This window comes from Neophocaena asiaeorientalis, unplaced genomic scaffold (genome assembly GCF_003031525.2).
Source record: "Neophocaena asiaeorientalis asiaeorientalis breed wild unplaced genomic scaffold, Neophocaena_asiaeorientalis_V1.1 scaffold220, whole genome shotgun sequence".
Taxonomy (NCBI): Eukaryota; Metazoa; Chordata; class Mammalia; order Artiodactyla; family Phocoenidae; genus Neophocaena; species Neophocaena asiaeorientalis.
Window position 1 is genome coordinate 1,820,180 of NW_020174042.1, and position 27,995 is coordinate 1,848,174.

The following is a 27,995-nucleotide window of genomic DNA, read 5'->3' on the forward strand; positions in this document are numbered from 1 at the left end:
TTAATATATCTAGCTATTGGTCCTGGTTACTTTTTTTTTTTCTTCCTTCTCTTTGGACCACAGTAAGCCATAGTTTAGAGTAGTCACTTCTGGAGCAGGGTAACTTAGAAGTTAGAGTGATGAGAAGTACTTTGCATGTATGAGTTAGGAAGGTGTTTTGCAGGTATGTTACAGGCTTACTTTAAACCATTTCACTTATGCTCCAAAGTAACTGTAATTTAATGTTAGTAGAATAGCAGATTATGAATAGCTTTAATTGTATGTTTAAAGTCATATGTTCACAAGCTTAAATCTGGATATCAGAATTTAAGCAATTATTGAAATGTATGAATGTCTCCTTAATATACTGATTCAAAAGCATGTCCAATGTGTCACCACAGGCTTTTTTTTCCCAGGTTGAAGTATTGGCTTTTCACTAATTAAGATACATAATTTTTCATTTAACTAAAGTGAGTAATACCAAAAAATACTATTTAACCATAGTTAAATGTTTAATATTAAACAAGGGTGGGGACTGAAAGTTGAGGGGTGAGTAATGAGCAAAAGAAGGGGGCTTTAAAATCTTTGCAAACGCTGAAGTGAGAATGTGAGAGCTTACTGTTTAATTCTGCTCAGATTCTGTATCATTGTAATCAGGAGGCTTAAAACATTTCTAACCTGGAAGTAACCCACAGCTTAAGTTCCCCTCAGAACACTTGAGTTAAAAAGAGACTGAAACTTGGTGTAAAGTGCATCATTTCCCAAACCTTCAGGTTTCTTGTCATAGTGACAGTTTTAATTGATAGCCTCTCCACATCATTCTTGGGTTCTTTTTAAATTTGTGGCCAGACAGCTACCGTCACATTTGGATAGTGAAGCAGGTGTCCAGGAAAGGAAAACAAATCAAAATACTAAACATAATGGTTCAACAAATTTTAGTTTTCACTGGATTTATATTGGGAGTCTAAATTCTACAATAAACTTATATTGTAACACATTTAAGAATACTTTCAGACATTTTAAAAATTACAAAAATCCTTACATGAGGTTTTCAATATTATTAGTCATGAGGAAAATAAAATGAAAATCACAGTGAGATACAAAACTTCACACCTAGTAGTCCAAAATCTAATCCCAAATGGAAATGAGAATATGGAGAAACTAGAACCCTGTACCTTGTTGGTGAAAATGTTAAAACGGTGCAGTTTCTGTAAGCGGCTCCTCAAAAAGCCAAACGTGGAATTCACCATATGACCCAGTAGTTCCATTCCTTGACTCAGGAACATTGTGTGCCAATGTTTATGGTATCATTATTCACAATACCAGAAGAGGAAACAAGCCATGTGTCTTAACAGATGGATAAACAAAATGTGTTATATGTATGTATGACAGAAAAGGACTTCATTTATATGAAATATTTAGGCAAATTCATAGAGGCACAGATTACCGAGGGCTGGGAGGAAGAGGAACGGTAAGTTAGTGCGTGCTTAATTGTTTCTGTTTGGGGTGATGAAAGTTTTGAAAGTGATGGTTGCACAAGAGTTTATATAATTAATGCTACTTACTGAATTGTATACTTAAATGGTTGAGAGTAAGCTTTACTTTTGTTTCACCACAGTAAAAAAAAAAAAAAAATCCTTAAGATAGAAGATGAAAATAGTTACTACCTGGAGAGGCAGAAACTGACAAGATTGTATTCTGTATTTAAAAAAAAATTCTTGTTAGAACTATGGCCAAGGTCATCACAGAAATACAAGTGCATCCGTGGAAGTGTGTAGTTCCATCGCCCCAGCACTAATGCTTTCTTTGTGATGCCTCCCCTGTCTGTTCATACTTGGAGGGAATAAAAATAGAAGCTGATTATGGTCCCATGAGGGTCCTAGTGGAACATGGTGGCAGACCTTCCCTTGTGAAATTAGCATCACATTTTTTCTCCATATAGTACTGCCTCTCAACCTTGGATACAATTGAAGTTACCTCGGAAGCTTTAAAACATGATTTGAGTCTCACCCTCTCGGTATTTTGGTGTAGTTGAACTGAGTGTAGCATAAGCAAAAGGATGGTTACATATAGCCAAGGCTCTACATCAGCACCATGGGGACAGTTATATTAATCACCAGAACAGTAACACCATTGTTAGAATTGGTGTGGAGGGTCAAACAATGGCAGCCCTTAACTATGGCAAGTTTGTTTCAGACCAAGGCTGCTTCCCATCTTAGATAGACACTATGGTAATTTCCTCTCTTGAAATACTATGGGAAAATGAAGCATAGGCTCTAAAACCACAATGAATGAAAAATGGTAGCAAGTTATAGCAGTAAAGATGCTCTTTCAAGGGTTTCTGAAGTCTTGTGCCTTTATCACTTAATTTGGTTATCGCAGCAACCTTCTGAGACCAACAGAACAAGAATTTGAAACACCTACCTTACAGTTGATGAAAATGACCTCTAGTCTACTTACTGGTTCTCAAATCTGAGCATGCTTGCTGAGCCCCACTGGACTTGGAGTCTGTAGGCCTAGGGTAGGACCTGAGAGATCTGCCATTCAAACAAGTTACCAGGTGACTTGGCCCTCGTAAAAGAAATGACAGCAAAGACTGGAATCCAGATTCTTGTAATTCGGTGCTCTTTCTACTCATGTCTGCCTTTGTGGGGTTTTGGTAAGTCTTAACAGAATGTGGAAAAACTCTTTCAAAGAAAGAGTCAAGAAACTGAGTTTTAGAATCCCACCTCAGTCAGTCGCGCTCCAGGAGCAAGGTATGGAATCTTGAAATCTGTTTCATGGGATAGGACTCAGAATAGGCTAGAGCTCATAAAGCAGTTCTGAGAATTAAATAGCACTGCTTACATAGTAAGGAAGGGCTCAATAAATGTTATTAATGGTAGTAACTATTATTATTAGTTAATTATTTTAATTAACAGTTATTAATAATTGTTATTATTAGTAACTAGTGGAGAACACACTGAGTTGTACCTGAGACTTGTATTTAAAAGAAAAATTTTTTTTTGGTGTGAAATATCAGGTCATTCAGTGTTTTCCAGAGCCATTCAGCAACTCAGTGGGGGATGGGACAACTCACAGAGTTAACTTTAATGCCATGTATTTTGGGTTTTAAGTGCTAGAGGAGTATCAGTTAAATAGGTGGGCTGCAGCAACAGAGCAGCTGTCTTAAGAACCAAGGGGGGCAAGGGCCCAGGATGCCTGTCGCATTCCCCTGCTGCACAGCCACACCCAACCGGGCACACCCCACCCCAGAGTTTGGGCAGCACACCCTCCACCACCTCTCCTCCTGGAGTGGAAGTGTTGGGCAGTTGCCATGGTGTCCAGGAGCTAGACAGCCCTTCTCCCACCTCTGCCTCTTACCCAGGGGCGCCCCCTGCCTTTTGTACTGGAGATGGCCATGGGGGCTAAAAGAAAAAAAAAACTAGGCGCGGAGTAAGGGAAGCTCATTTCCACTTTTAAACAACACAATTTTTAGGTTTGTGCAATGAAGACCTAATACAGGTCTTCATTGTGCAAAATGAAGTTGTGGACCGATAAACATGGGTGACCTGGGAAAAGCAGAAAATTCATTTTTTCCCCCCATTTTTTGTTTACTTGTTACACCAAGGCACTACTTCATTAAAAAAGAAAATAAACTTCATGGCTCTCAGTCCAGTCCTCTCCTCTTTGCCTGGTCTCCCCAGATCCTACCATATGTCTAGCACATACATGCCTTGCAGCTATGGCACACTGCAGTGCTCCTAGGATCACCAAAGCCCTTTACCTTCTGCTCCTGTTGGTCCTTTTATGGTCAACTCCAGAAAGCCTTTCCTAACCCATTAGGTCTAGATCATCAAAAAAAACAACTCCAGATTTTCTGTTATTGCACTATTTTAATTAATCCTGTTAACTTGTTTTTCTCCCCTATCCTGTGACAGAAACTAGTGTTTTTAACCATCCTGAGCACTAGGTGCAGGAGTAGAGGAGTTGTTTGCTAAAAATTCCTAGAATAAGTAAGTGTACATGTGCTGAAAAGATTCTTGCTCTCCATGAGCCTTGGCACAAAGTGTGCATCTCACAACTGCCAGTTCACAAGGTCATGGGCTAAATCAAAACTCCAGTTTCTTGAAGATTTTTCTAAGGAATTTTAGTATAAGCTCTTTGCACCTTAAACTTTTTTTACTTAAGTGAAAGCCTCTTCACTGGGAGGAATGGCAGACTACATTCATATAGACTCACCGCTATTCAACTCTCAAATCGGCAGCAAATGACATTCTGTGAAAAAGCTGCAGGTTTTGTGGCAGCAAGACAGTTGGGAATATGACTGGGAAAGATGGATTTCATAGTGCTGCTAAGAATTATTCACCCAATATTAAGCATTTTTATGTGCTAGGCAACAGCTAGCTGATCCCAAATACAGGATCAGGCTATATTTCAAGGGACGAAGGTTTATAAGACTATACAAAACTTTCCCCACTTGTTTGTACCTACTAATTGGGAAAATTAAAAGGGGGCATAAAAGGCCCACACAAGCAAACAAGCTCACTTTCTTGAAATGGTACCTAGAATAGTACTGTCGCACGTCAACATAGGCATTCCATATACACCTTTGGTTGAAACAGAAAAGAGACACCCACGTGCATTTCCAAATATGCCAAAACTGAATTCTCATATAATGTATCCTGCAACTAGTTCTATCCATAAAATGAAGACGATATTCCCTGGAAAAGTCACAGCTAAGAAAAATGAATGCCTGGGGGAGGGCAGTGAAATGAGACGTCCTATGTGACACCTGACTTTACATTCAGTCTGTCCTACCCAGGAATTGACTTCCGGCTGTACTTAAGATTCAGGAATAATAATGTAGTGTCCCACCCTCTTCATCTGATTCTAAGTAGATATGTTAACTAGATGAGCACTTACTTACATTTAAAAACAAAGCCTCCAGAAAGGTGTAAAGTTTATTAACATCTTTTAAAAAAAAGATGGGACAGTAAACAGCTACTGAATTTGGGATAGTTCCTTATTTACAAGCTTTACTGCAGGAGGCCTGTTTTAATCAGCATTTCACATAATCAAAGGAGTACAGTTTTTCCCTAGAAATATCAGTATTTCACTCTCCAGGTAAAAGACTATTGAAAACATTGAGTGACTGCCCCAGTTAGAAACGGATAAGCGAATACCTTGAAAATATATAAAAAAGAGTAACTGCTACTTAAACATGAATTTTCACAAAATTATTCTTGTGCCTAATTCAGACAATTTACTTAGAAAAGCTGGCCTAAAAAAAAAAAAGCAACACATGAATATGTCTTCATTTTAAGTACATGCTCTCAAGCTAGTTTAAAAAGAAAAGTTGAATTAGGGTTTCCAGAGTTTTAGGAGTCCATCTTCACTGTAAGTAGCAATCAGGTTCTGATGAGGGTGATGTGCGATACCAATCACATCCTTCTCATGAACCTGGAATAGGTAAAGCACAGGATTAGGGTATACAGGTCTCTAACAAATCACTCTGAAGAAGCTTCCAGAGCTGAGTGGGAGGGAAGAAGAGTGAAGCTCCTACTTCTCACCAAAGGAATCAAGCCCAAGGCAGCCTCAAAGAGTGCTAACCAAACACACAAACCAAAAACTCAAACGAGGCTATCACATGGCTGATGACATTTTCTGTACTTTTCTTCATAATGTATAAATAACACTTTGAGCCAAACCACTCCTGCACTACAGTGGCTCATCATCACCATTTTATAAATATTAAGCCATTTTATAAATATTAAGCCAAGACAGTGGCTGAGACCAAACAATTCCTTCAACTCAGTGAACTTATTAGTATTTTCCTCAACTAGAGGACACCTTCCACCTCATCTTGTTTTGTTCACATCTTGGATCTATACTGGAGGCTTCACAAGGCAGACGTGCCAACAGTTCACTCAAGAACAGTTTGAGATGAGGTTATTCTCTAACAGAGCTATGTGTATAATTTTTTATACATTCACCGGACCATTTCTTTTTCCTCGACTGCAGACGACTTCATTTTCCCTGCCCAGCCACCCCTCTGCATTTGGGCTGTGGGCGGCATGTGACTAATTCTAATCAAAAAAGAATGACAAAGTAATATAAACAAACCACTTCCAGATGTGGGTCTTTAAAACATCCAGTATACCCCTTCAACTATCTTTTCTCCTTCTAAGATCTCGGGGGCCACATATTCCAAATGGCACAGCTAAAAGAGGAGGACGATGCAATTTATATCACACTGTGACATAGTAAGAAACTTTCACTGTGTTAGACCACTGACATTTAAAGATTGTTTGTTACAGCAGCTAGCATTAATTATTCCTTGTTACTGATTGAGCCCTCTTACAACACAAAGCTGCTTAAAAAACATAATCTGATAGGATAATATATAAGTAATTTGTCTTTGAAAGGACACGGAGAGGACTAGCTATATCTGCCACTCTCCAATCGCCCTGGATAAGGTCTAACCAATCTAGCTGGCTAGACAGGCGTGTTCCCTTCCTTCTTCTCTGCTTTATGTACACCCATCCTATCCACTTGAAGCTGAAGGCTCACTATAAAGGATGACTTTTCCTGATACAGGAGTTAATTCCATACAATTACTTATGGGCCTTTTTTTTATTTAGTGATAACATTTTTACATTTTTTTATACCAAGGTTCACACAGATAGCAGTCTGGAAAAGGTTTACTTCAGAGTTCAGAAAGACATAAGCATTAACAATTTCTGTAGATGGCCGTAAGTCAGTAATACTTACTGTCAAAGTTCTCTCCAGTTTGCCAGTGACTGTGCTGAAACAGTAGAGCACAAAGTCCTCCCCTACACAGTAGATCCATTCACCACGGGGAGAGAGGGCACAGCAAACAAAGTCACCACCTTCTCTCTTACCAGAGCTGAAGCTTCTGACAATCTAGATCATTAACGCAGCCCAAGGTAAAAATAAAACACCTGGATTAGCAACAGTTCTACTGCAGCAGTTTAAACTGACATCTTTATGTTACTTTGTACTTTGGTTTACTGTCATTTATAATTAGGTTACCAGTTCCATTCACCATGTCCTGAAATATTCAAAGGATAAGCTATCCTAAGTCAGTGGCAGACAGACATTTACAATTCACTTGTCCCAAGTCACCAATCCTACTCTTTAGTCTACTGAGCCATTTTACCCAGTAGCAAATTCGTTAGCATACACAATTTCCTAAATCAACATACTACTGGTTCTCAATGCTCTGTGGACCCATGCTCCCCAGTTTCCTCTTTCTAACAGAATGAGATGCCCTCTCCATTCATGATGGAACTCTGTCTCCAAGACCTTGCTTGCTCTATTTTACATACCATTAAGATCACCATAAATCAATGGAGAGAAACCAATCTCAAAAGGTTAAAAGGCTACATATTGTATGATTCCATTTAATTACTATTCTCAAAATGAAAAACTGTAATAATGGAAAACAGATTAGTGGCCGCCAGGGGCTAAAGCTGCGGGGGAAGGGTTTAACTATAAAAGTGTAGCACAAGGGAGTTTCTTTGGGAGTGATGAAACAGTTCTGTATCTTAATCGTGGTGGTTACATAAATCAACACGAGATGAAATTTCACAGAACTATTCATGTCCCACCTCAAAATGAATGCATGTAAAGACGTAAAATCTGAATAAGGTTTGTATGTGAGCTAACAGTGTTGTACCGATGTCAATTTCCTGGTTTTGATAACTGTACAATGTTTATGTAAGATGTTATCATTGGGGGATGCAGGTCAAGGGTGTACAAGAACTTTAAGTTTTGGAAAAGCCAAGCAGAAAACTAGGAAGTGGGCAACTATGGCTATTATGCAGTGTCCCAACAGGTACTGCAGACCAGCCATCTCAACCATAGGTTCGTCACTACCAATTTATCATTTACAGGGACTCAAGCAATGGAGAGAGAGTTCCATACACCAGCCCCTGCGTCTTCTCCATGCTCAGCAGGATCCCCAAGTGCCCAGCCCAACATTTCAGTAGGATCACAACACATTCCCAGGGCTTGAGACCTCAACCTTGCTACTCCTAATGTCCCTGGTGCTATAAAAGTGAGGTTCCTTGGGAACCAGCAGGTGTTCTGATTATAAATACACATCATAAAGACACTGTTGCCCTTCTCCTATTCGAGTTCCACCTTAGATCACATAGTAGCTAGCAGATGTCCCAAGCTGGTAATCCATACACTGTATCTCCCTCACTCACACAGGGATTGTTATATCAAAATCTTCAGTGAGGTTCTGCAGGAGGCTTAAAGACAGATCAAGGTCTCATTTATCCAAAGGATGCAAAAGAAAGAGAACAGTATACAAACATCCTGGGGAAAGCAGATTAACTACTGAGATGCCAAAAAGATGTTTTGTAGACATAGAATTTAAAATATTAAATATGTGTCTGAAAAACAAATATAGTGTATATGGTTTTCCAAGTGGTGAACCCATATTTGGTTACTGAAAGTGCCAGGACCAAGACACGCTGATTTGGGAACAGCCCACAGGGCTTGAGCAAAGGCACTTTCTGAGCACTCACCTGTCCCTGCATGTTCATGATGACCACTGTGTTTGATCTGTTGCAAACCACAAAGTGCTCTGGGTTTTTAGGAAGCAGTATCACACTGTTGACAGTGATGTCTGTCCCTGCAGTGCTGCCCAAGGATTTAAAGGTATTTGAACATTCTGTGGTCTTCATGTTCCAGATCTACAACACAAAAATATAAGGCATAAACATTTGGGGGGCGGAGGAGGAAGGTTAACAATTTCTAATGTTTTGCAGTTGAAAATTATATTACTAAAAAAGAAAAAAATTGACTCAGAAAAAAAAGCTTCTTACAGTCCAAATACCTAGCATTGCCATATACATAAGAGCTCCCCATTTGCTGATTAACTGGTATAAACAAAATAAAAATCAGAAAGTGAAATAATAAAACCCTTTTAAAACTTATGATCTTTTCCTACAAAATTTTCCTTGGCTGACAAGCTACCTATCTTTAATATCAGCTTTGTGTCAACACTGCTACTGTCATAAACAACCAGAAAGCTACCCTTCTCTGGACACCAAAATGAAATGAGGGTTCTTTAGATTTACATGCTCAGGACCCTGAGATTCAGACTTGGTAGGTCTGGAGTGGGATGTAGGTTTGTGCAATTTTTTTAATCTTTTTTTGTTTTTAATTAATTATGTGGCTGCGTTGGGTCTTTGTTGCTGTGCGCGGGCTTTCTCTAGTTGTGGTGAGCAGGGGCTGCTCTTCATCGCGGTGTGATAGCAGTGGCTTATTGCAGTGGCTTCTCTTGTTGCAGAGCACGGGCTCTAGGCATGCAGGCTTCAGTAGCTGCGGCAGGCGGACCCTAGTGCGCACGGGCTTCAGTAGTTGTGGTGTGAGAGTTCAGTAGTTGTGGCTCGTGGACTCTAGAGCGAGCATGTGGGATCTTCCCGGACCAAGGATCGAACCCATGTCTCCTGCATCGTCAGGCGGATTCTTAACCACTGCACCACCAGGGAAGTCCCTGTGCATTTTTTAAAAGCTCCACAAGTGATTCTCACCTTGTACTGAGAACCACTGCAGAAGTCACAATGTTAACAGACACACGTGAGGATCCATGAAGCGGAAGCTACTCTTGGCCACTTGTGTGACCTCTCCCAGTCCAACATTTCTTCTGCTAATAGTTCTCCACCCTAATGCTTTTCACCTGGCCCTTCTGAGCTACTATGAACTGAAGTGGTTAAATCAGACATCACAGTTATTAAAATCTGAAATGTGCTTAGAGAAGGGATGGACCAACTATTGCCTGGCATCGTCTGGACAGCACTCACTTCATGAGGTATAAAAACTTCAAAGGCATGGACTATGTTGTGTTTCTTCTGTGCCTTCAAAGGAACCCAGCACAAAACAGATGTTGAATGAATACCTATAGAGAGGAGGAAATATTTGCCCCACTAGTTGTCCCAGTATTTATTTTCTTAATAAATACTGTATCATCTACCCCAATCTCCTCTCCAAAGCCCAGCAGCCTAGAAAAGAAATGAACATTTCAGGGATCAAGAGTTCTAAGACTTCTAGGGTTTTCTGTCCAAAAGGTCAGTGAGATGCTTTACCCCACTTATTGCAGAACTAAACGAAAAGACCACAAAACAGAGACCTACACAAGCCACCTCCCAATGGTATTTTTACAAGTTGTGAGGCCCATATATTGATACATAGCACAAAGAAGGCAAACCGCATGACTAAAGCACTAAGAGCTCTGTGTATTTCGCCACCTATCCTGAGGAAGAGTACATCTCCTACCTTCAGGTTTCTGGTTCAATTCCCAAGCCAGAAGAAGCCACTGCAGAAGGTGGTCTGACTGTTAGGGATTTGTGTTAGAATGTTTAGGGTCTTCTGCCACGTAACACTCACTTACATAAGGCAATTTAAAAGCAGATCTAGAATGTAAATGGAGTGTCTCAAAGATCTCTAGCGATTTTCTATTTGGATTTCCCATCTTTTCTAGGAAATGAGGCCCTCTGTTGAAATAACTAAATCTCTTAAGGTACCGAAGAGCCACTACTTTCAGATGAGAGCTGAAGGCAATAAATAAGTATCTGAGAGGACTTGGTTCTACTCTACGCCCCTCCTGCTCCTCTTTAAATGCTATTAGAAAGGCCCCAATGTGGAGGCTCGAGGTGGGATGAGGCTGACCTATTTATTTAGCCACTGAGCTCTTCGTGAACTTGTTGCGGTGGACCGTACCTATGGCAAGATAGAATTTCACCACTGTAAATGGGGGTGGACTTAAGTTTAGAACTCCACACCTTTCCTCTTCTCCTACACATGATAGCGTCTGTAAAATGCTTTTGAGATTTGAGGTCCCTAGGCCAATACGAATTACCACAGAATATTACTATTGTCACAGACTCACCTCAATTATGGCTAAAATACTTAGTAAAGAGGTTTAACCACCACAATTCTCACCATTATCACCACTGAAAACTCCTCAAAGGGCAAAAGTGGAACAGACACCCCAAAACAAACCGGTAGCAAATACTTAACCTTCACAGTGCCATCAGAGGATGCACTAATAATATAATGCCCATCCTGTGTAAATGTTGCTTCATTAACGAAGGAGGAATGGCCACGAAATTCCTTCAGGGTTTTTCCAGATTTTAAACCATGAATTCTATCACAAATAAAAGCAAATGAAAAGAACAATTAATATTCTATATATTATGGTTGGGACCAACTGTTGAAAGCATTTTAGATGAATTATAGAAGCTCATGTTAAAATATTAAATGAAGAATGAGGGCTATGCAATTATGTATGCAGTATTATTTTCATTATGTCAAACAATCAAACAAAACCACAACAAAAGCTTTGCACCGAGACTGGAAGAAAATATGCCAATAATACCACAAGCTTCTGTTCAGCAACAAACTTCTAGGTCTCTGCCGGGTCCCAGGAATCTGTATTTGTCACATGTCCTCTAAGGTGACTCTGAGGCAGGTGGGTCCATAGACCACACTTTGAGAAATATGAAGTACTGCTATAATCCCTTTCTAATCTCTCTTCTAGGTAAAGACCCAAATGGACAACACAATAGCACTGTGTCAGCTGTACTTTGGGGAAATAAGGTCTCACATACCCTCACTCTCCATATAAAAGCATCCTGGTGAAAACATAAGGAATCACTAGTACCTCCCTGTAAGGCTTCACCATATTAAACCCAAGTGAGGGCAGTTTGGGGATTCTTTTTTTTTTTTTTTTGCAGTACGTGGGCCTCTCGCACAGGCTCCGGACACGCAGGCTCAAAGGCCATGGCTCACGGGCCCAGCCGCTCTGTGGCATATGGGATCTTCCCAGACCAGGGCATGAACCCGTGTCCCCTGCATCGGCAGGTGGACTCTCAACCACTGAGCCACCAGGGAAGCCCCTGGGGATTCTTACTTACCTAATTGTCTGGTCAAATGAGGCACTAAGGATCTGACTGCTATCCTTAGAAAAGCTTAGACAGGTGACACCTTTACTGTGTGCTCTTTCAAATCTCCTTAAACACTGTCCACTCTGAATCTTCCATACCTTTATTAAAAAAAAAAAAGAATAGTGAAAACCTGTAAATACTGTCCCACTCTACTCTGCAGAGCCAAGCAAGATGCAGTGCTCACTAATATGCTAAAAACAGCATTAAAAATGCATGCTAATAGCTGAATATGATATGTCTGGTTCACACAGGACAATGATAACTAGAATCCTTTGAAACTTAAGCCTCTTTCCTTTTAAATTATTAAAACAAAAATTCAGACTCTAAGTTCACTTAGCAGAGACCATTTCTGTATTTTATCTAGCCCAGGGGATTTTAACAGCAATTAAATACAAGCCACAGCTAATCAACTGCTAATCACCTGCAGACCACCCCATCCCCTAAGCACAACACACCATAAGGTGAGCCACAGTGGCACAGCAGAAAGGGCACAAGCAGATCTGGACTGAAGTCCCAGATCTGTCACTTACCAACTGTGTGACCTTAAATTATTGGACCTCCCTAGGCAGAGTTATTATTAGGATTAAACAAGAAAAACTAAAGTCACTGGCATAAAGCTGATGCTCCATAAAGAGTAGCTGTTATTAAGCAAAAAACCTATGTAGGACACTAACTCATTACAGAACTCTCAAAATGTCTACATACAAGAGTTCATGCCACTAACTCATACCTTGATTTTTCCATCTTGGGCACCAGTTGCTAACATTTCTGTATCTCTGCTGAAGCACATGCAGAGGACAGCATCATCCATCATCATAAAGTTATCCTGGGCCTGGTACTTAAGATCCTAAAGGAAACAATGATAAGCAGTTATCAAAATAACACAAAAACACCAGTTACCCCAGGTCTCTGCAAACTCACTAAAAGCAAGATAATTGGACTATGCCAACTCTAAATCTGCAAAGCAAACAGTGTCATGCACACTATTCTGATGAACAACTGATAATACTGGGAATAACGTTTTTACACAATTCAAGTAACTATTATAAAAAATGCAAGCATATTAGCCTACATCTTTTGCTTATGATCCTTTCTAAGCAAAATTTCCCTACAGTACATATTGTACATCTTTAATAAATCTGAATTTATTTGTTTTTAGGGTATGACATGAGAAATTAATGTTTTGTCCATACTGTCAGCTACCTTTCCTAAAACCATGTATTGATTAATCTATTTATTTGTTATTTTTCTTTTATCATCCATTACTGTTCATATTGAAATTTGTATATACATTTTTTTTTACATCTTTATTGGAGTATAATTGCTTTACAATGGTGGGTTAGTTTCTGCTGAAATATATTTTTTCTGAAGTACAGAAAGAGACTGCTTCATGGTTAAAAAAAAAGGTAAATTATAAAGAAATGTAGAAAGTGAAAATCACTCATAAATCCATTAAGCATGGAGTGGAATTTAGTACTCTATGATCAAGATTACATTTTAAATCAGGGGTTAGTCAACAAGTAGCTATTTGGGAAAAAGTTAAGTTGGATCTACACCAATTTTAGCACCCTAAACAAATGCCAGATGGATCAAAAATTAAACATAAAAAGAAACATAATGAAGGGAAGTCCAAAGGTACAAACTTCCAGTTGTAAAATAAGTGCCATGGGGATGTAATGTACAGCATGGTGACTACAGTTAGTAATACTGTATGTATATTTGAAAGTTGCTAAAAGAGTAGATCTTAAAAGTTCTCATCACAAGAAAAAAAAAAGCTTCCAACTATGTGTGATGATGGATGTTAATTAGACTTATTGTGGTGATCGTTTTGCAATATACACAAATATTGAATCAGAAGCAATCCAAAAGAGAAATGGGCAAAGGATATGAAAAGACTTCACAGAATAGGAAATACTGGTGGTTTTTCACATATAAAAAGATATTCCACTTCATTCAGAATGAAACACAATTAGTCCTACAATAAGGTTAGAGTGGAAACAATAAGCAACTGCTTACATATACACATAGAATATTCCAGAAAAGTTACATAAGAAACTGGTAACCCTGAGTGGACCAAGGAAGGAAGGGAACTGACTGGCTGAGGGACAAGGTGGGGAACAAGACTCTTTACTGAATAACAGTTCTATTTTATAAAATGTTTTATCAGATGTACATATTACCCATTCAAAAAGTAAATTTAAATTGCAAAAATAACAGATAATTTAAAAACAGTAACAGATAATTCTCCCACTAGAAAAATTAATGTATTTAAAATACTTTACCTTCCTGATTTTTCCAGTCGTAAAATTCCATACTTCAATGAATCCATCAACAGACCCAGTAACCAGATACTGACCATCTGGAGAAAATCGAGCACACTCCACATGTGATTTCTGACCAAACTGTTTCAAATGAAACAATGAAACAGATGTACTTTTATGTAGTGGCCTTAAAACAATTCCCATTTTAAACTTTTGAGAGCTCTGTCCTAGCATAAAGCCATAGCTAGCCTGTATCATGGAGTTTGGGAGGGGTGTTTCTGTACCCAGACACCAAGAGATGCTAGATATATTTTCTCCAAACAGTTTAGCGTCTAGGCTCTCCACTGAAACTAGTTTTTGTTCTTGTTTTTGTTGTTTCTTTTTTTTAAATGAAGTTGGTATTTCCAAAGAAAAGCAAAAAAACTACTTTAGCAAGGGACTTAGAACAAATAATCCTGTTAACTCAAGCAATAAAGTTTTACCAGAATCAGCCACTGTTGGCATGACTTTCACACTCAACTAAATATGGCAAATGTTCCTATTTTTTTTTCATCTGGGGGAAAAAATTCTTTTTTCAAAATAAATGGCTATTTTCCTCCACTATTTTTTAAACGAATTCACTGCTTCTTTTCATGACCTTCATTTAATCAAGTGATAATGTGTGGCTGACTAACTCTAGGAGAACTGATTAGAGCTGACAGATTGTTTGCCTGGGAAATGTATCCTGAGCATTTACCAGCAAAGATGCTTCCATTAACAGATAAAAACTACAGAACGTTAGACAGATGGGAACAGAGAAAAGCTCTATTATGAGTTTCATTTTAAATGCCAAAAAAGGAAGTGTTTATAACAAAATCTTAGTCCAGCAGCATAATTATAATGGATTTCTATTTGTCGCAAGGTTTTAACCAGGGTAAATAAAAGTGCTGCCCCAAAATACCTTTACATGCAAAGCAAAACATATAATCCAGAAAAGACAAATTCAAAACACTAAGCCAAAGTCAAAGATTTGAGGAATATGAATTATTTTTAAATCTATAAATTCAATCAGAGCACAAACCCAGAAAGAAACTAATAAAAAGGAGATGCTAGGGCTTCCCTGGTGGCGCAGTGGTTGAGAGTCCACCTGCCGATGCAGGGGACGCAGGTTCGTGCCCCGGTCCAGGAAGATCTCACATGCCGCGGAGCGGCTGGGCCCGTGAGACATGGCCACGGAGCCTGCACGTCTGGAGCCTGTGCTCCGCAACGGGAGAGGCCACAACAGTGAGAGGCCTGCATACCGCAAAAAAAAAAAAAAAAGGAGATGCTAAAGTAGCAAATATGGTTGTAATTCTGAGGACTGCAACAATTATTTCATTATGCTTTTTCTTAGAAAAGTCAAAAAACAAAACAAAAAACACCAAGAACCAGCCATCAAGGTGATAAAATTATTTTCCTCAAACACCACTCAAGCCCACTTTACAATCCATGCCTGGTACTTTGCCTAACATGTAGCAAGCAAAAACACAAATGTTGAACAGGACAAATATATAGAAATTTCATGGTTCTTAGTCCCAGGCTTAACCAAAGAGCTAAGCAGTCTTCCAAATGCAGGATTCCTTGGAGGAAGTCCAAGGGCAGATGATGGGCCAGATGTCCAATGTATGTCCACTCGGTAATACAGCTGAGGTGTGCCACTGCCTGGCTGCAGGGAGACCTCAGTGATCACCGGCAGCAACCATGAATGTTGTCAGAGCTGGAGAATGAGTTCTGCTCCCCAACCCAAGCTCCTGGCACAGGGCCTGGCTAAGCAAGCATACATTGAGTCCCCAACAAATGATTACCGACTGGCTGAGTGTCCAAGGATCCTACCTTAATATGCCTGCTCAGCTGCGTAGGAAACTTTTCTTCTTCCACATCTTTGACAGCTGCTTTGCCTCGGAACAAATCTATAGTCATACCAGGAGGAAGCAATCCCTGGTGCTGCTGCCACTTCAGTGCCTATGAGAAAAGAAATCCACTTGGGTGCTTTTAAGATCTGGTCCTGATTGTTCAGACAAAGCCTGAAACTATGAGCCATCCAGACCCAACCATCTTTGGCCATCCAAACACAACATAAGCTCGGCTATTCTGTGTCCTAGGAACACAGGCTGATCTCAGGGTAGAAGAGGACTCTGAGAGACAACAGGGCCATGTTTTTACACCTATTTTCTTATAGGTGTCTCTTATTATAAATAAAATTTGAAAAACAGAAATCTCCCATAGTTCCAACATCCAAACACAGCTACTGTTAGCATTTCATATGTTACCTTGTAGTATTTTTCCCCTGACATATATGTTTAAAGCATTTCATATGTTACCTTGTAGTATTTTTCCCCTGACATATATGTTTAATTTATATAGCTGTAATTATACCATATGTAAAATTTTATATTGTTTTCACCTATCATTAGATCATGCTATGACATGACTAACATTTCAATGGCTGTACAATATATCCTATGTAGTGGATGTTTCACAGTTTATTTAATATATTAATGGACATTTATACTGCTTCTAATTTTTGCACTCATCTAAATAATGCTGCAGTGAACACCTTTGGACATAAGGCTTTTTCTATTATGAGCATATTCCCCACTTGCAATAGGTTCCTAGAAGAGGACTTACTGAATCAAGAAAAGAACACAAATGGTTAAGGCTCTTTATATACACTGCCAAAGTGTTTTCCCCAAAAGACACAACTTCAATAGCATTCACGACTGCATTATGGGGAGTAGAAAAACCATGGACTTTGAAGACAAATGGTCCTAGTTTGTCAACTATGCTATTCTGACTCCCAATTTCACCAACTAAATTCAGGGGAAAAGCCTAATTCCTAGAGCTGATGAAAGGATAAAATAAAATAATATATGTAAAGTCTATATAACACAGGGACATGATCAATGTTGATTCCTTTTACCCTTTACTATATCAAGAAAACAATAATTTTGGATGTCACTTAAAAACTCTAATGAGTGGAAAGTTACGCCCTACTTTAGTCAATTCTCTGATTAGAGTTTGAGCTTTTCTGCATGTTTATTAACTACATATATTTCTTCTGTTAGCTGTTTATTCATGTTCTTCGCTCACTCATCTATTGTGGTCTTACTATTTTTCTTATCAATTTGTGAGCTTTTAATGTGATCAAGACATTGTATTTGTTGTTTATGTTCACCAAAAAGAATTTTTTTCCCAATCTACCCATTTTTTTTTATTATAGCTTTAAAGCTTTCTTTTTATCTTAAGTTAAACTCTCAAGTAATGAAATTTGTTGACCTTTACCTTGGTGTTTACTCCCTACTCACAGGAAATCCTTCTCTATCAAGAGGTTTGATACATTGTATCACCGCCTAAGTTTTTCTATATTCTTAAAATACATAACTTTCACTCTATCTGAAATTATGCTTATAAAATATGAGAGAAGGCTCTAATCTGACATTTCTCCCCCATTCTAAAGTAGGTGCCCCAACACCATATACTTAATAATTCCTCCCTGTTCCTAGGTTCTGTGACATTCCCATTAACATCTATTGAATTCTTATAAATAACAGGATCAATTTCTTGCACTGCTGTTGCACTGGATGCCAAGTACCAAAATGATTCAAACTATAAACCTGTTAAAAGCTTCACTACTTCTAGGGCTAGTATGCTCTCAACATTCTTCCTTTCCAAAATTTCTTTGATGAATATACTTCCAAGTTTATTTTTTCAAGTGAACACTAGAATTCTTCTGTGAAACAGTTCTAATCCTATTGTGATCTTTATTATAAACTGCCTTAAATCTAAGAAGAACTGGCATCAACATCAGTCTTATCCAGGAAAATCAATGTTTCACCAACTACTCAAATCTTCTTTCATTTCTCTTGAAAGTTTTGAAAGGCTTTTGCTTTTTTAAAAAGTGGAAATAAATCATGTATTACCCACAAAAGTTAATGCTAGAATTCTTATATTGTATGCTGTTGCTATAAACAAAAGCTCTTTTTTTCACTCAATATTCGAACTGGCCAGTGCTGATACGTAGAAATGTAATCAACTTTTGTATATTTTATATCTCACAACTTTACCAAACTTTTAAATTAATTCTATGATTATAGATGAAATATTTAATGTTTATAAATACTATTAATTTTATTTCTTTCCAAAATTCATATGTTGCTTATTTTTCATATTTTACTTTAATGACTGGAGAACTTGACCTGTCTCCAATCAACAGGTACTCTCTACAGGCTCTTTACCCTTAGTCTACAGCAGCTTCAAATCACTCCCAACTTTAAAAGGAAAAAACAAAAATGAAAACCCCTCTCTACATCACCCCTGTCTCCTTCCTTTAACAACCAAGAAAGGAACAACTTGAGAGATGAAAAGGGAAGCCAAGAAGAAAAGCGTTAGAAAAACCAAGAGAGGAGTTTCATGAAGACGAGTGGTTATCATGGTTGAGAGCAACCAAGAGCACAGGGAAGATGAGGTCAGAAAGGAGTCTGTACTCTAGGTCGCATTAAAATTGGAATGACAATGCTAGTAATACTACTACTAAAAAAAAAGAAAAGAAAAAGAAAAAAGAAACACCACCAGCAGCTACCAGTTACTGTGTGTTTACAAGGTGCCAGGCAAAATACAATTGTTTTAAGTACATTTTATCTCATTTAATCCTTACTACAACACCAAGATGAGTAACTGGGATCAAAAAAGTTAGGTAATATGCCCAAGACCACATAGCTGGTAAATGAGAGAGCTCAGATTCTAACTATGGTAAACATTTGTTCCAATTTGTTTTAGACAGTGTTCTGGCACGATGGTCAACAATGCCCTCAAGATTGGATGATAAATTCTATTGTTACCCTAATTCTGTCTCTAGAGTGTATGCCCTTAACCACTAATCTATACTGCCACTCCCAGGAAAGATGAATGTGGCATGGCACAGCTGTTGGTACAAGCAGCTCTACAAGTATTTCCCAGTTCTTAGGATGTCTGATTTCTTTAGCTCATACATAGACTTTATATGGTACAGGAAACACTACCAGGAGTTCAGAGTCATTTCAGTTCCACAGACTGTAATTACCTGACCCAGCAATGCCATGAGACGAGATGGAGGCACCACGCTGACTTCCCCAGCTAAGGCCTGGGCAATCGCTGCTCTTCTCTTCTCTTTGCTACTTCCATCGGGGTATGCCTGAAAAAGGAGCAGCAGTAGCATCATTTCCAAGAAATGGCAAAAGACATAAATGTGCTTATTTTTTAAAAAGTAACAGTAATCAAGGAGAAACAGTCAAAAAGGAAAACATAAAAAGTTAAACAGAAGATTAATCAAACCATTTAGTTTTTTAAAACAACTTCTCAATTCTACCCACTTGCATTTCAAAAGTATGAGCTGAGAGAGAACTGAGGTCAGCCAATCCACACCATTACTTCTGAAAAGAGCCTAAGTAAACTATGTCAAAGCCAGAGTTGTTTTTCCAATTTTTGAAAAATCTGCAGAGCCAAGGATTCTTTTATATTCTTTAATAATTCTGTTCAGTCAAATGACTCCCAGCCCAGAAATTCTTCACCACCTCTAAATTAAATCCTGTCCTGGCAATCCAAACTCTTTCCTTTATCCTCACGGTTTCTGTGAGTTTACTCTAACAACTTCCCATTATCCAGTGCCTATTAAATTCTTCTTCCTCCTATTTAGACAAGCTTCTAGTAAAAGGCTGGGTGAAAAAGAATGAAACTATATATATATGGTTTTGGAAGAATAAAAGAATAACAATCATCATGCTCCAGTAAGCATAATCAGCTGAGAAGCAAAAACACAAGCTTTTAAGAACTAAAAGAACCAGGACTTCCCTGGTGGTCCAGTGGTTAAGACTCTGCACTTCCAAAGGGACACAAATGCACAGTGAACATACCAGCAGTAGAGCAGCACTTCTGGGCCAGTTAAGTACGTGGGCTAATGTGGAAATGATACCAGAATAAACTGTCTACTTTTTTACTAATCAACACACAATCCTATATGATGAGGTGTGTGGTGGAGGGAAGGTCCTCAAATACTAAACTAGATTATTCTCTTTAACATATGCAAATTTCAACCAATGTAAATAAACAAAAAAGTATCATTTTCAAAAACTAAATCAAAAATACGAAAAGTATCCAATAAAATGTTTTAAAAAGATCACATTATTGCTCAAAGTTAACAACAGTTTCTTTTCATTACCACAGTCATACCTCTCGAGGATCGAAATAAGACCTGGCCAAGAGGTTTTCCAGATGAATATACCGTTCTGGCTGTGTTTGTTTTAACATAATCATGGGATCAGTCTGTCTCAGAAGAGATCTGGCAGCACCCAATTCACGGAGCTCTATTAATTCCAAAACAACCTGTATAATTGAAAGAAAATGGCTGTCAATGCATTCGCTTATTAATTTTTCTTTTTCAGTACTATTTCTGACATAGAAATGGCCTATCAAAATGATCTCCAAATCACAAATCAGGAAATGCCCCTTCTCCTTTTCACAAGTAATTTCAGGCAGACAACTACAGTAATTATAAAGTAATAACTTCAGTCCTTCATTTTTATCTACCAATCTCCTCTCCTCTACCAATCTCCTCTCCTCTTAGGTCTCTTACTCAGAATGTAGATGCTAGAGAAAACTAAAGATGGAAATATCTCTATAGGCTCCAGAGAAACCTTTCTCCAATTACCAAAATTTTCTTTAGGGAATTAACTAAACTCACGTGGACTGTTAAGAAACAAACCCATTTCCCTATTTTTACTTCAAACCACACGACATTCTTATTTCCAGAAAATCCACTCTGTTCTGTTATATAATAAGTAATTTTACGATCTATGTCCTGGTTTCCTGGCACACATCTTCTAAAAACCTTGGCATTTCCCCAGTGATAGAAATATCTTTGTTATTCATAAGCCCTCTACATCACACCTGAGTTAGTGCTAAGGAGATGGCTCAGGACAAGGGCTGGCTATCAAAAGGACCAACCATATGATTAGAGGGTTGATGCTCTGAGCCAGCCCAACCCTGCAGAGGGTCAAGGAACTAGAATTTGAATGAAAAATCTCAATGGAGCTTCCTGGTTGGTGAATACTTTAATGTGCCAGGTAAGAGACAAACCCTAACTCCATGGGGGGAAGGCACTGGAAATTCTGGTTCAGTACCCTCCCAAACTTCACCCTATATGTCTCTTCATTCAGCTGGTACTGATCTTTCCCCTTGATAATAAAACTGCAATCATCAGTATGTCACTTTCCTGAGGTCTGTGTCATTCTAGTTAATTATCAACTCTGAGGGGGTCGTGGGGACCCTCAAATTTGTAGCCAGTTGGTCAGAAGTATAGATGGCCCAAAACCCCAAAGTGTGGCTGGTGTGTGAAGTAAAGACAGTCTTGTAGAGGACCAAGCCCTTAACTAGTGGGGTCTGCACTAACTCTGGGTGGTTAGTGTCAGAACTAAATTGCAGCACACTATTGGTGTCAGAACAGTTGGTGTTAGAATAGATCATTCAATGGTCACTTAAGAAAGAATTTCAATTTGGGAAAATCTTGGCTTTTCCAAGAAGAGAGATAAAAATACAGAGTAGCTGGGCTTCCCTGGTGGCGCAGTGGTTGAGAGTCCGCCTGCTGATGCAGGGGACACGGGTTTGTGCCCCAGTCCGGGAAGATCCCACATGCCGCGGAGCGGCTGGGCCCATGAGCCATGGCCACTGAGCCTGCGCATCCGGAGCCTGTGCTCCTCAACAGGAGAGGCCACAACAGTGAGAGGCCCGTGTACCGCAAAAAAAAAAAAATAAGAGTAGCACTCAAGCTTTGACAGTGTAAACTTTAGGGCTGTTAAAGCCCCATAATGCTTGAAGAAATGTTCACAGATGCTTTCCAGTCAGGGGGCCCACAATAAACCAACATACAGGGATCAGCATCACCCCCACTCTTACCTGTTCATAGAGGTCAATGAGGGTTTTGTCTGGCAATTTCAGAGATTGTATAGCCTGTAAAACAGTGTCCCAATGGCCGCTATTAATGTCAGCCACAAAACTCTCAATGCTGTCCACAGTATTCAGAGACACAGTAGTCTCTTCCTGCAAGGTGGCTAATGCCCGATGTAAACTGTTCTCCTTTAGGTACTGCATGATAAGACGGATCACACTGAAAGAAGAAAGCAAGTCATTCAGCTCATGGATCCTCACTCACCAAAGAGGTCACAAAATAAATCCCACCCCAGTTTATTTTTCTACACAACCATCCTCCTTTCACTGCCTACTTTCTGTTTCTTTATTGTGTGAGTAAAACTTTCCAAAAAAAATCACAGAACCTAAGTTACAAGATATCATCCAGTCCTACTTCCAACTCAGAAATAGGAGAACTGGGGTTCAGTGAAGGGAAATAATTTGCCCAATGTCTCACAGTCAGCTAGAAAGCAAGTTAGTACCAAGAAGACTCTCTTACTTCCATGGTCACAGATGTTTTTATTATGCCAAGTTTCTTATTCATTCATATGATTACACTGTTGCATACTACAGTAAATACTTTAAACCAAGTCTAGTCACTGACACAAAGTAAGTGATTGGATGATTTGGTCCATTTTTCAAATGACAACAAAAAATATGAATTGAGACCTTCTTAAAAGGGATTTGTTGAACACAAATAAATAGAGCTATACTGTATGTAAAAGCAAAACAAAGCTATGTGTCCTCACTTGCAAAAATAACACCTACCCACCGCCTTTATTACCAAATGTTCAGGACAAATGAAATAAAAACATGTGGATTCAGTTTCCCAAGGAAAAGAGGACCCAGACAATCTCCAAATACTCAGAGAACAAGCAACGGTTTTCAGCATGTGACACGTCATTTCAAGTTAAATATATATAATTAAAGCTTCTTTTTTTGTTGTTGTTGTTGTTGTTTTGTTTTTTTTGCGGTATGCGGGCCTCTCACTGTTGTGGCCTCTCCCGTTGCGGAGCACAGGCTCCGGATGCGCAGGCTCAGCGGCCATGGCTCAGGGGCCCAGCCACTCCGCGGCATGTGGGATCCTCCTGGACTGGGGCACGAACCCGTGTCCCCTGCACCGGCAGGCGGACTCTCAACCACTGCGCCACCAGGGAAGCCTGATATAATTAAAGCTTCTTGATCTTCGGCTTAGTGTTAAGGAGTCTAGTGAAGAATGTTGTTCATATAGACAGTAAAAGTTCACTTTACAGGCTATACTACACTGTTCTTCTCTTGCCTTAAAAGTAAATATGTGGCACACAAGATATTTCTACTGGACAGCACTAGTATCAGGGGTCACACTGTCCTGGTTGGAAGCGATTTCAGACTGGAATTTAGTCAATTCTCTTTCCCAGGAGAGAAATAATAATCAAAAAATAATAACCAATGTTTTCTATGTGTTCACTATATATCAGGTACTGTTCTAAGCATTTTGGATTCATTTACTCCTCAAAACAACCCTATGAGGAAGGCATTACTCTTACATCCATTTTACAGATGAGAATTTGACCAGGTAACAGAGATAAGTGGAAAAATGAAGATTCAAACTGGCAGCGTGGCAGGTGAACATACACCCTGGACAGGAAAGCAAACACCCTCTTCTTAAAAAGGGTTCCCTTCCTGCAGAAGGGAACTGATTACTGCTACTTACAGTAGTTTTTTCTCTCATGGCCCCTTTAAGAGATACCTGCTGTTCCAGTATCACACTGTCTTCCATAGCACGCTTCCATTTACACTCCCCAAATGAAACACCACGCTTGAAAAGAACTCATATTTGACATAGCCAAAATCAAATTCACGTCCTTCAAACACAGTGTAATACATAAAGAGCTAAAAGCTTTGGAGATAGGCTGGGATTTGAGTCAGAGTTCTGTCACTTACTGTGACTATGGACAAGTCAGTTAACATCTCTTTGCCTGTTTCCTCATCTGTTAAGAAAAATAACTACTCTGTAGGGGTTGGTCAAGGAGTTGACTACACTGCTTATAGTGTGACTAGCATGGAAAATACTTAGTAAAAAGCAGCAATTATTGATAATGAAAACATGCAGCTGGGAGAATGGTTAGCTCCCACTTTGATTCAGGCTCAAAGCGTGGAATCCTTTCCAACTCCTGCCCTGACTTAGGTGTCTTCATCGCCAGCACTCTCCATCACCCTTCTTTGCTTTACTTTTTCTCCAAAACACTTACCACCATTTGCTAAGCCTATTTTACTTACTGCTTTTGCCTGCTGTTTGCCTTCCTCAATAACAATGTACTTTCTATAAGGGCACGGATTTTTGTTTGCTTCGTTCACTACTATATTCTCAGGGTCTAAAACAAGTACACAGCAGACTTCAGTATTTGTTGAATGAATAAACCTCCCTTCTTCCTATGGCAGACCTTGAGGACAAGTCCTCTCTCCCTTACACTCAGGACACAAATGATACGTCTGCTGATTTAATTATTAAGTGTTGGCAAGAGCAAGGTAGAGGATGGAATCCTGGAAAAGTTCACTAAAGACCTTCAGTCACTCATTAGCCCCCCTCTCCCCCAAGTCTATCATTCTCCTGGCCCAATTTCCACATTCTGTCCCTCCTTTGGGCTACACAGAGCTCACAGACTAACCAAAATTCAGCGCCACATGGAACTTCATAAAATAGCTAGTCGCTCATTCATTCCAAAGACAATCATTCATTCCAAAGACAATCATTGAGCCTCGACGATGTGCTAGGAACTGGGACTGTAATGAAAAGGAGCCCCTAGACGCCTACACAGGCTAGTAGGGAGGGCAAACGGTGACAATACTGGATTAAGTGCTGGGCAGAAAAAAGCAGAGGGCCCTATAAGCACAGGGGAGGAAACAAACAACACTGCTCACTGGGGGCGGGAAGAGAAAGAAGGCCGCGAGTGCGGCCCCCCTGTGCAGATTAGACCGGAGTCCAGATTGGATGGTTAATTTGCTCAGTCACAGAGACCAGGAGTCGGCGAGGGCTAGAACTCAGGTCTTCCAGGCATGTCTTACCCCCAACCCCGCGCCGCCTCCCACCGGGCTTTGGGCTTCCCGTCCGCTACTTTCTTGTGGGCCCGCCTCCGAGGTAGCCAGATCCAAGAAGCTTCTTTGAGGGAAAGGAAATGCCCCTCCACTCCCCAGCCTCTCGAACGCCTCCCCCGAGCAGGTCCTACGACCCCACCCTTCGCCTCCCGGCCCCCGCAACCTCGCGAACATCCACCACCACGGGACTCACTCGGAGGACTCAATTTCGATCGACATAGCGCTATCTTCCCTGGCGCAGGGGCCACAGCACTCTCAGGCCCAGTGGCGGAACGCACCAGCGACACCTCCGGCGGCCCCCGTACGTCACTTCCGCTCGACGTCCGACGTCCGACGCCCGCTCTGGAGGCGGTCTGTACGGAAGAGGGGCGTGGAGTGCGTGAGGAGCGGGGTTTTGAGAGGCGGAGCGTCGAGGGGCTGTCAAAAGTCGGAACCTGGGCGCCTGCTGCAGACAATTTTGCGTTCTCCTCCCTAGAGGAAGAGTTGCCTTTAAAGGACTAGTTTTTTTGTTTGTTTTTTCTGCGGTGCGCGGGCTTCTCACTGTTGTGGCCTTTCCGTTGCGGAGCACAGGCTCCGGACGCGCAGGCCCAGCGGCCATGGCTCACGGGCCCAGCCGCTCCGCGGCATGTGCGATCTTCCCGGACCGCGGCACGAACCTGTGTCCCCTGCATCGGCAGGCGGACTCTCAACCACTGCGCCACCAGGGAAGCCCTAAATTTTGCTTTTTAAATTTTTAATGAGTTGACTAGATTTAAAGGTAGGGTTGATTAATACATTGGAAACCAGTGGACCACTAGGCAACATTTGCAGGAAAATTCCTTGAGTGTTAAATAAATAAATGAAAGATTTTGAAGCCAAAACACAGTTTAATTATGAAAAGTTGGGGACTCAGGATTTGCATACTCAATTCTTGGAACGAGCTAAATTACTTGTAACGTTTCCAACTAAGTATTTAGTTGAAAATGGTTTCACAGCAGTGGTACAATTACTGGAAAAACAATGAAACCAAATGCAAATGTGTAAAGGGCGATTTGAGACGTCCTTTAATAGACTTTAAACCATACATTATTAAATTAGTAGAGACAAATGTAAAGATATCAATGAATTTCATAAAGATTATTTTTAAAAAATATTTTATTGCCATCCTATATAAATTTTAAAATATATTTGCAGCACAATGATAAGAAATCTCTGCTGTGAAAATTACATATTGAAATGACTTATTTGGAGAGTTCCTATTGGCTGTCAGTCTTATCTGATGCCACCAGAGACCCTGGGGACAAGTTTTGTGTTTCACCTTGTGAGCTGAACTTTGTGTTCTTGCAGCTTCAGTCCAGGTGATAAAGCAGACGGAAGAAGGAAAAGCAAGAGACTGTCATACAGGGTGAAGTAAGTCAGAAAGAGAAAAACGAATACTGTATGCTAACACACATATATGGAATCTAAAAAAAAAAAAGGTAGGGGCAGGACAGGTATAAAGACGCAGATGTAGAGAATGGACTTGAGGACACGGGGAGGGGGAAGGGTAAGCTGGGACGAAGTGAGAGAGTGGCATTGACATATATACACTACCAAATGTAAAACAGATAGCTAGTGGGAAGAAAAAATAGCTATAAAAAAGAAAAAGCTAGCAAGGGCTACTCTTCGTTGCGGTGGCTTTTCGTTGTGGTGGCTTTTCTTGTTGCGGACCACGGGCTCTAGGCACGCGGGCTCAGTAGTTGTGGCTCATGGGCTTATTTGCTCCGCAGCATGTGGGATCTTCCCAGACCAGGGCTACGAACTCACGTCCCCTGTGTTGGGAGGGGGATTCTTAACCACTGCGCCACCTGGGAAGCATGGAACAGGGAGATCAGCTCGGTGCTTTGCAACCACCTAGAGGGGTGGGATAGGGGGGGCGGGAGGGAGACACAAGAAGGAGGGGGTATGGGGATATATGTATATGTATAGCTGATTCACCTTGTTATGAAGCAGAAACTAACACACCATTGTAAAGCAATTATACTCCAATAAATATGTTAAAAAAAGAAGGAAAAGCAATAGAGCTCTCCAGGAAGGCTTGCAGCAAAGGCTCATTCCCTTTGGACTCTGGACCATGCCCCTGGGGGTGCCTCGGGACTGCCCAGAGCTTCCCTTCCTTCCACCCTCCCCCTCCCTGGTTTCCAGGATTGACAAAGAGAACTTTTGTTTCTGGCCTTGAGTCCTAGTTTAAGTGCCCCAGCAGCAACCTCAAACAGGCAGAGGGGCCAGGCGGAATAAAGCACCCTAAAGAGTTTTCCTAGAACCACAAGCTGGCAGCCCCAGCAGGCTCTCACAGCCTCCCCACCCAGTTTCTGGATGGGGATCAGAGATAATCTGGTCTTGGTCACCTAGCCAGTCAACACTGGTCTTCCAGTCCAGGGCTTCCTCAGGTTTCTCTCCTGCCTTCATCCTCCCAAAGCCAGGCACCCCCAGCAGTGTGCTAGGATGTGTGCTCACCTCAGGGTTGGTGGAGGACCAGGGAAAGACCTAGCAGGCCTTGTTTCCTATGAAGAAAAGCTCTGGAAAGGTCTTCTGGAGAGTGTGGGCAGTGAACCTGCAAGGCAGGGCAGACCCAAGGTGACGAGAGTACCCACAGGCCCCACGGAGCCAGCAGGGCCAAGGTCATTAGCCAAGCCCACCAGGTACCAAGCCCAGGGCCTGCGAGAGACGAAGTTGAGCCCCAGCACCTGAGTCAGAGACAGAGTGTTCTGAGCTGGCAGGCAGGGCCCAGGCTAGCATCTGA

The 27,995-nt window shown here is 40.5% G+C and overlaps 1 protein-coding gene across 2 annotated transcripts; it reads right to left on the reverse strand.

The window, feature by feature from the left end:
- Positions 1–30: 30 nt before the first annotated feature.
- On the reverse strand, positions 31–25,544 carry SMU1 (SMU1 DNA replication regulator and spliceosomal factor). 2 transcript variants are annotated; one of them, XM_024753769.1, is made up of 12 exons: positions 25,428–25,544; positions 22,148–22,358; positions 20,426–20,578; positions 19,281–19,391; positions 16,055–16,183; positions 14,225–14,344; positions 12,673–12,789; positions 11,913–12,040; positions 11,017–11,143; positions 8,520–8,687; positions 6,733–6,885; positions 31–5,421 (listed from the first exon to the last, which is right to left on the reverse strand). In XM_024753769.1, the coding sequence occupies exons 1-12, from the start codon at positions 25,451–25,453 to the stop codon at positions 5,323–5,325; spliced, it is 1,542 nt and encodes a 513-aa protein (XP_024609537.1). In that variant the 5' UTR covers positions 25,454–25,544; the 3' UTR covers positions 31–5,322. The 2 variants fall into 2 exon arrangements, with proteins under 2 accessions (XP_024609537.1, XP_024609538.1); XM_024753770.1 differs by lacking the exon at positions 22,148–22,358 and having other exon boundaries at positions 25,428–25,528.
- Between the last annotated feature and the right edge of the window lie 2,451 nt (positions 25,545–27,995).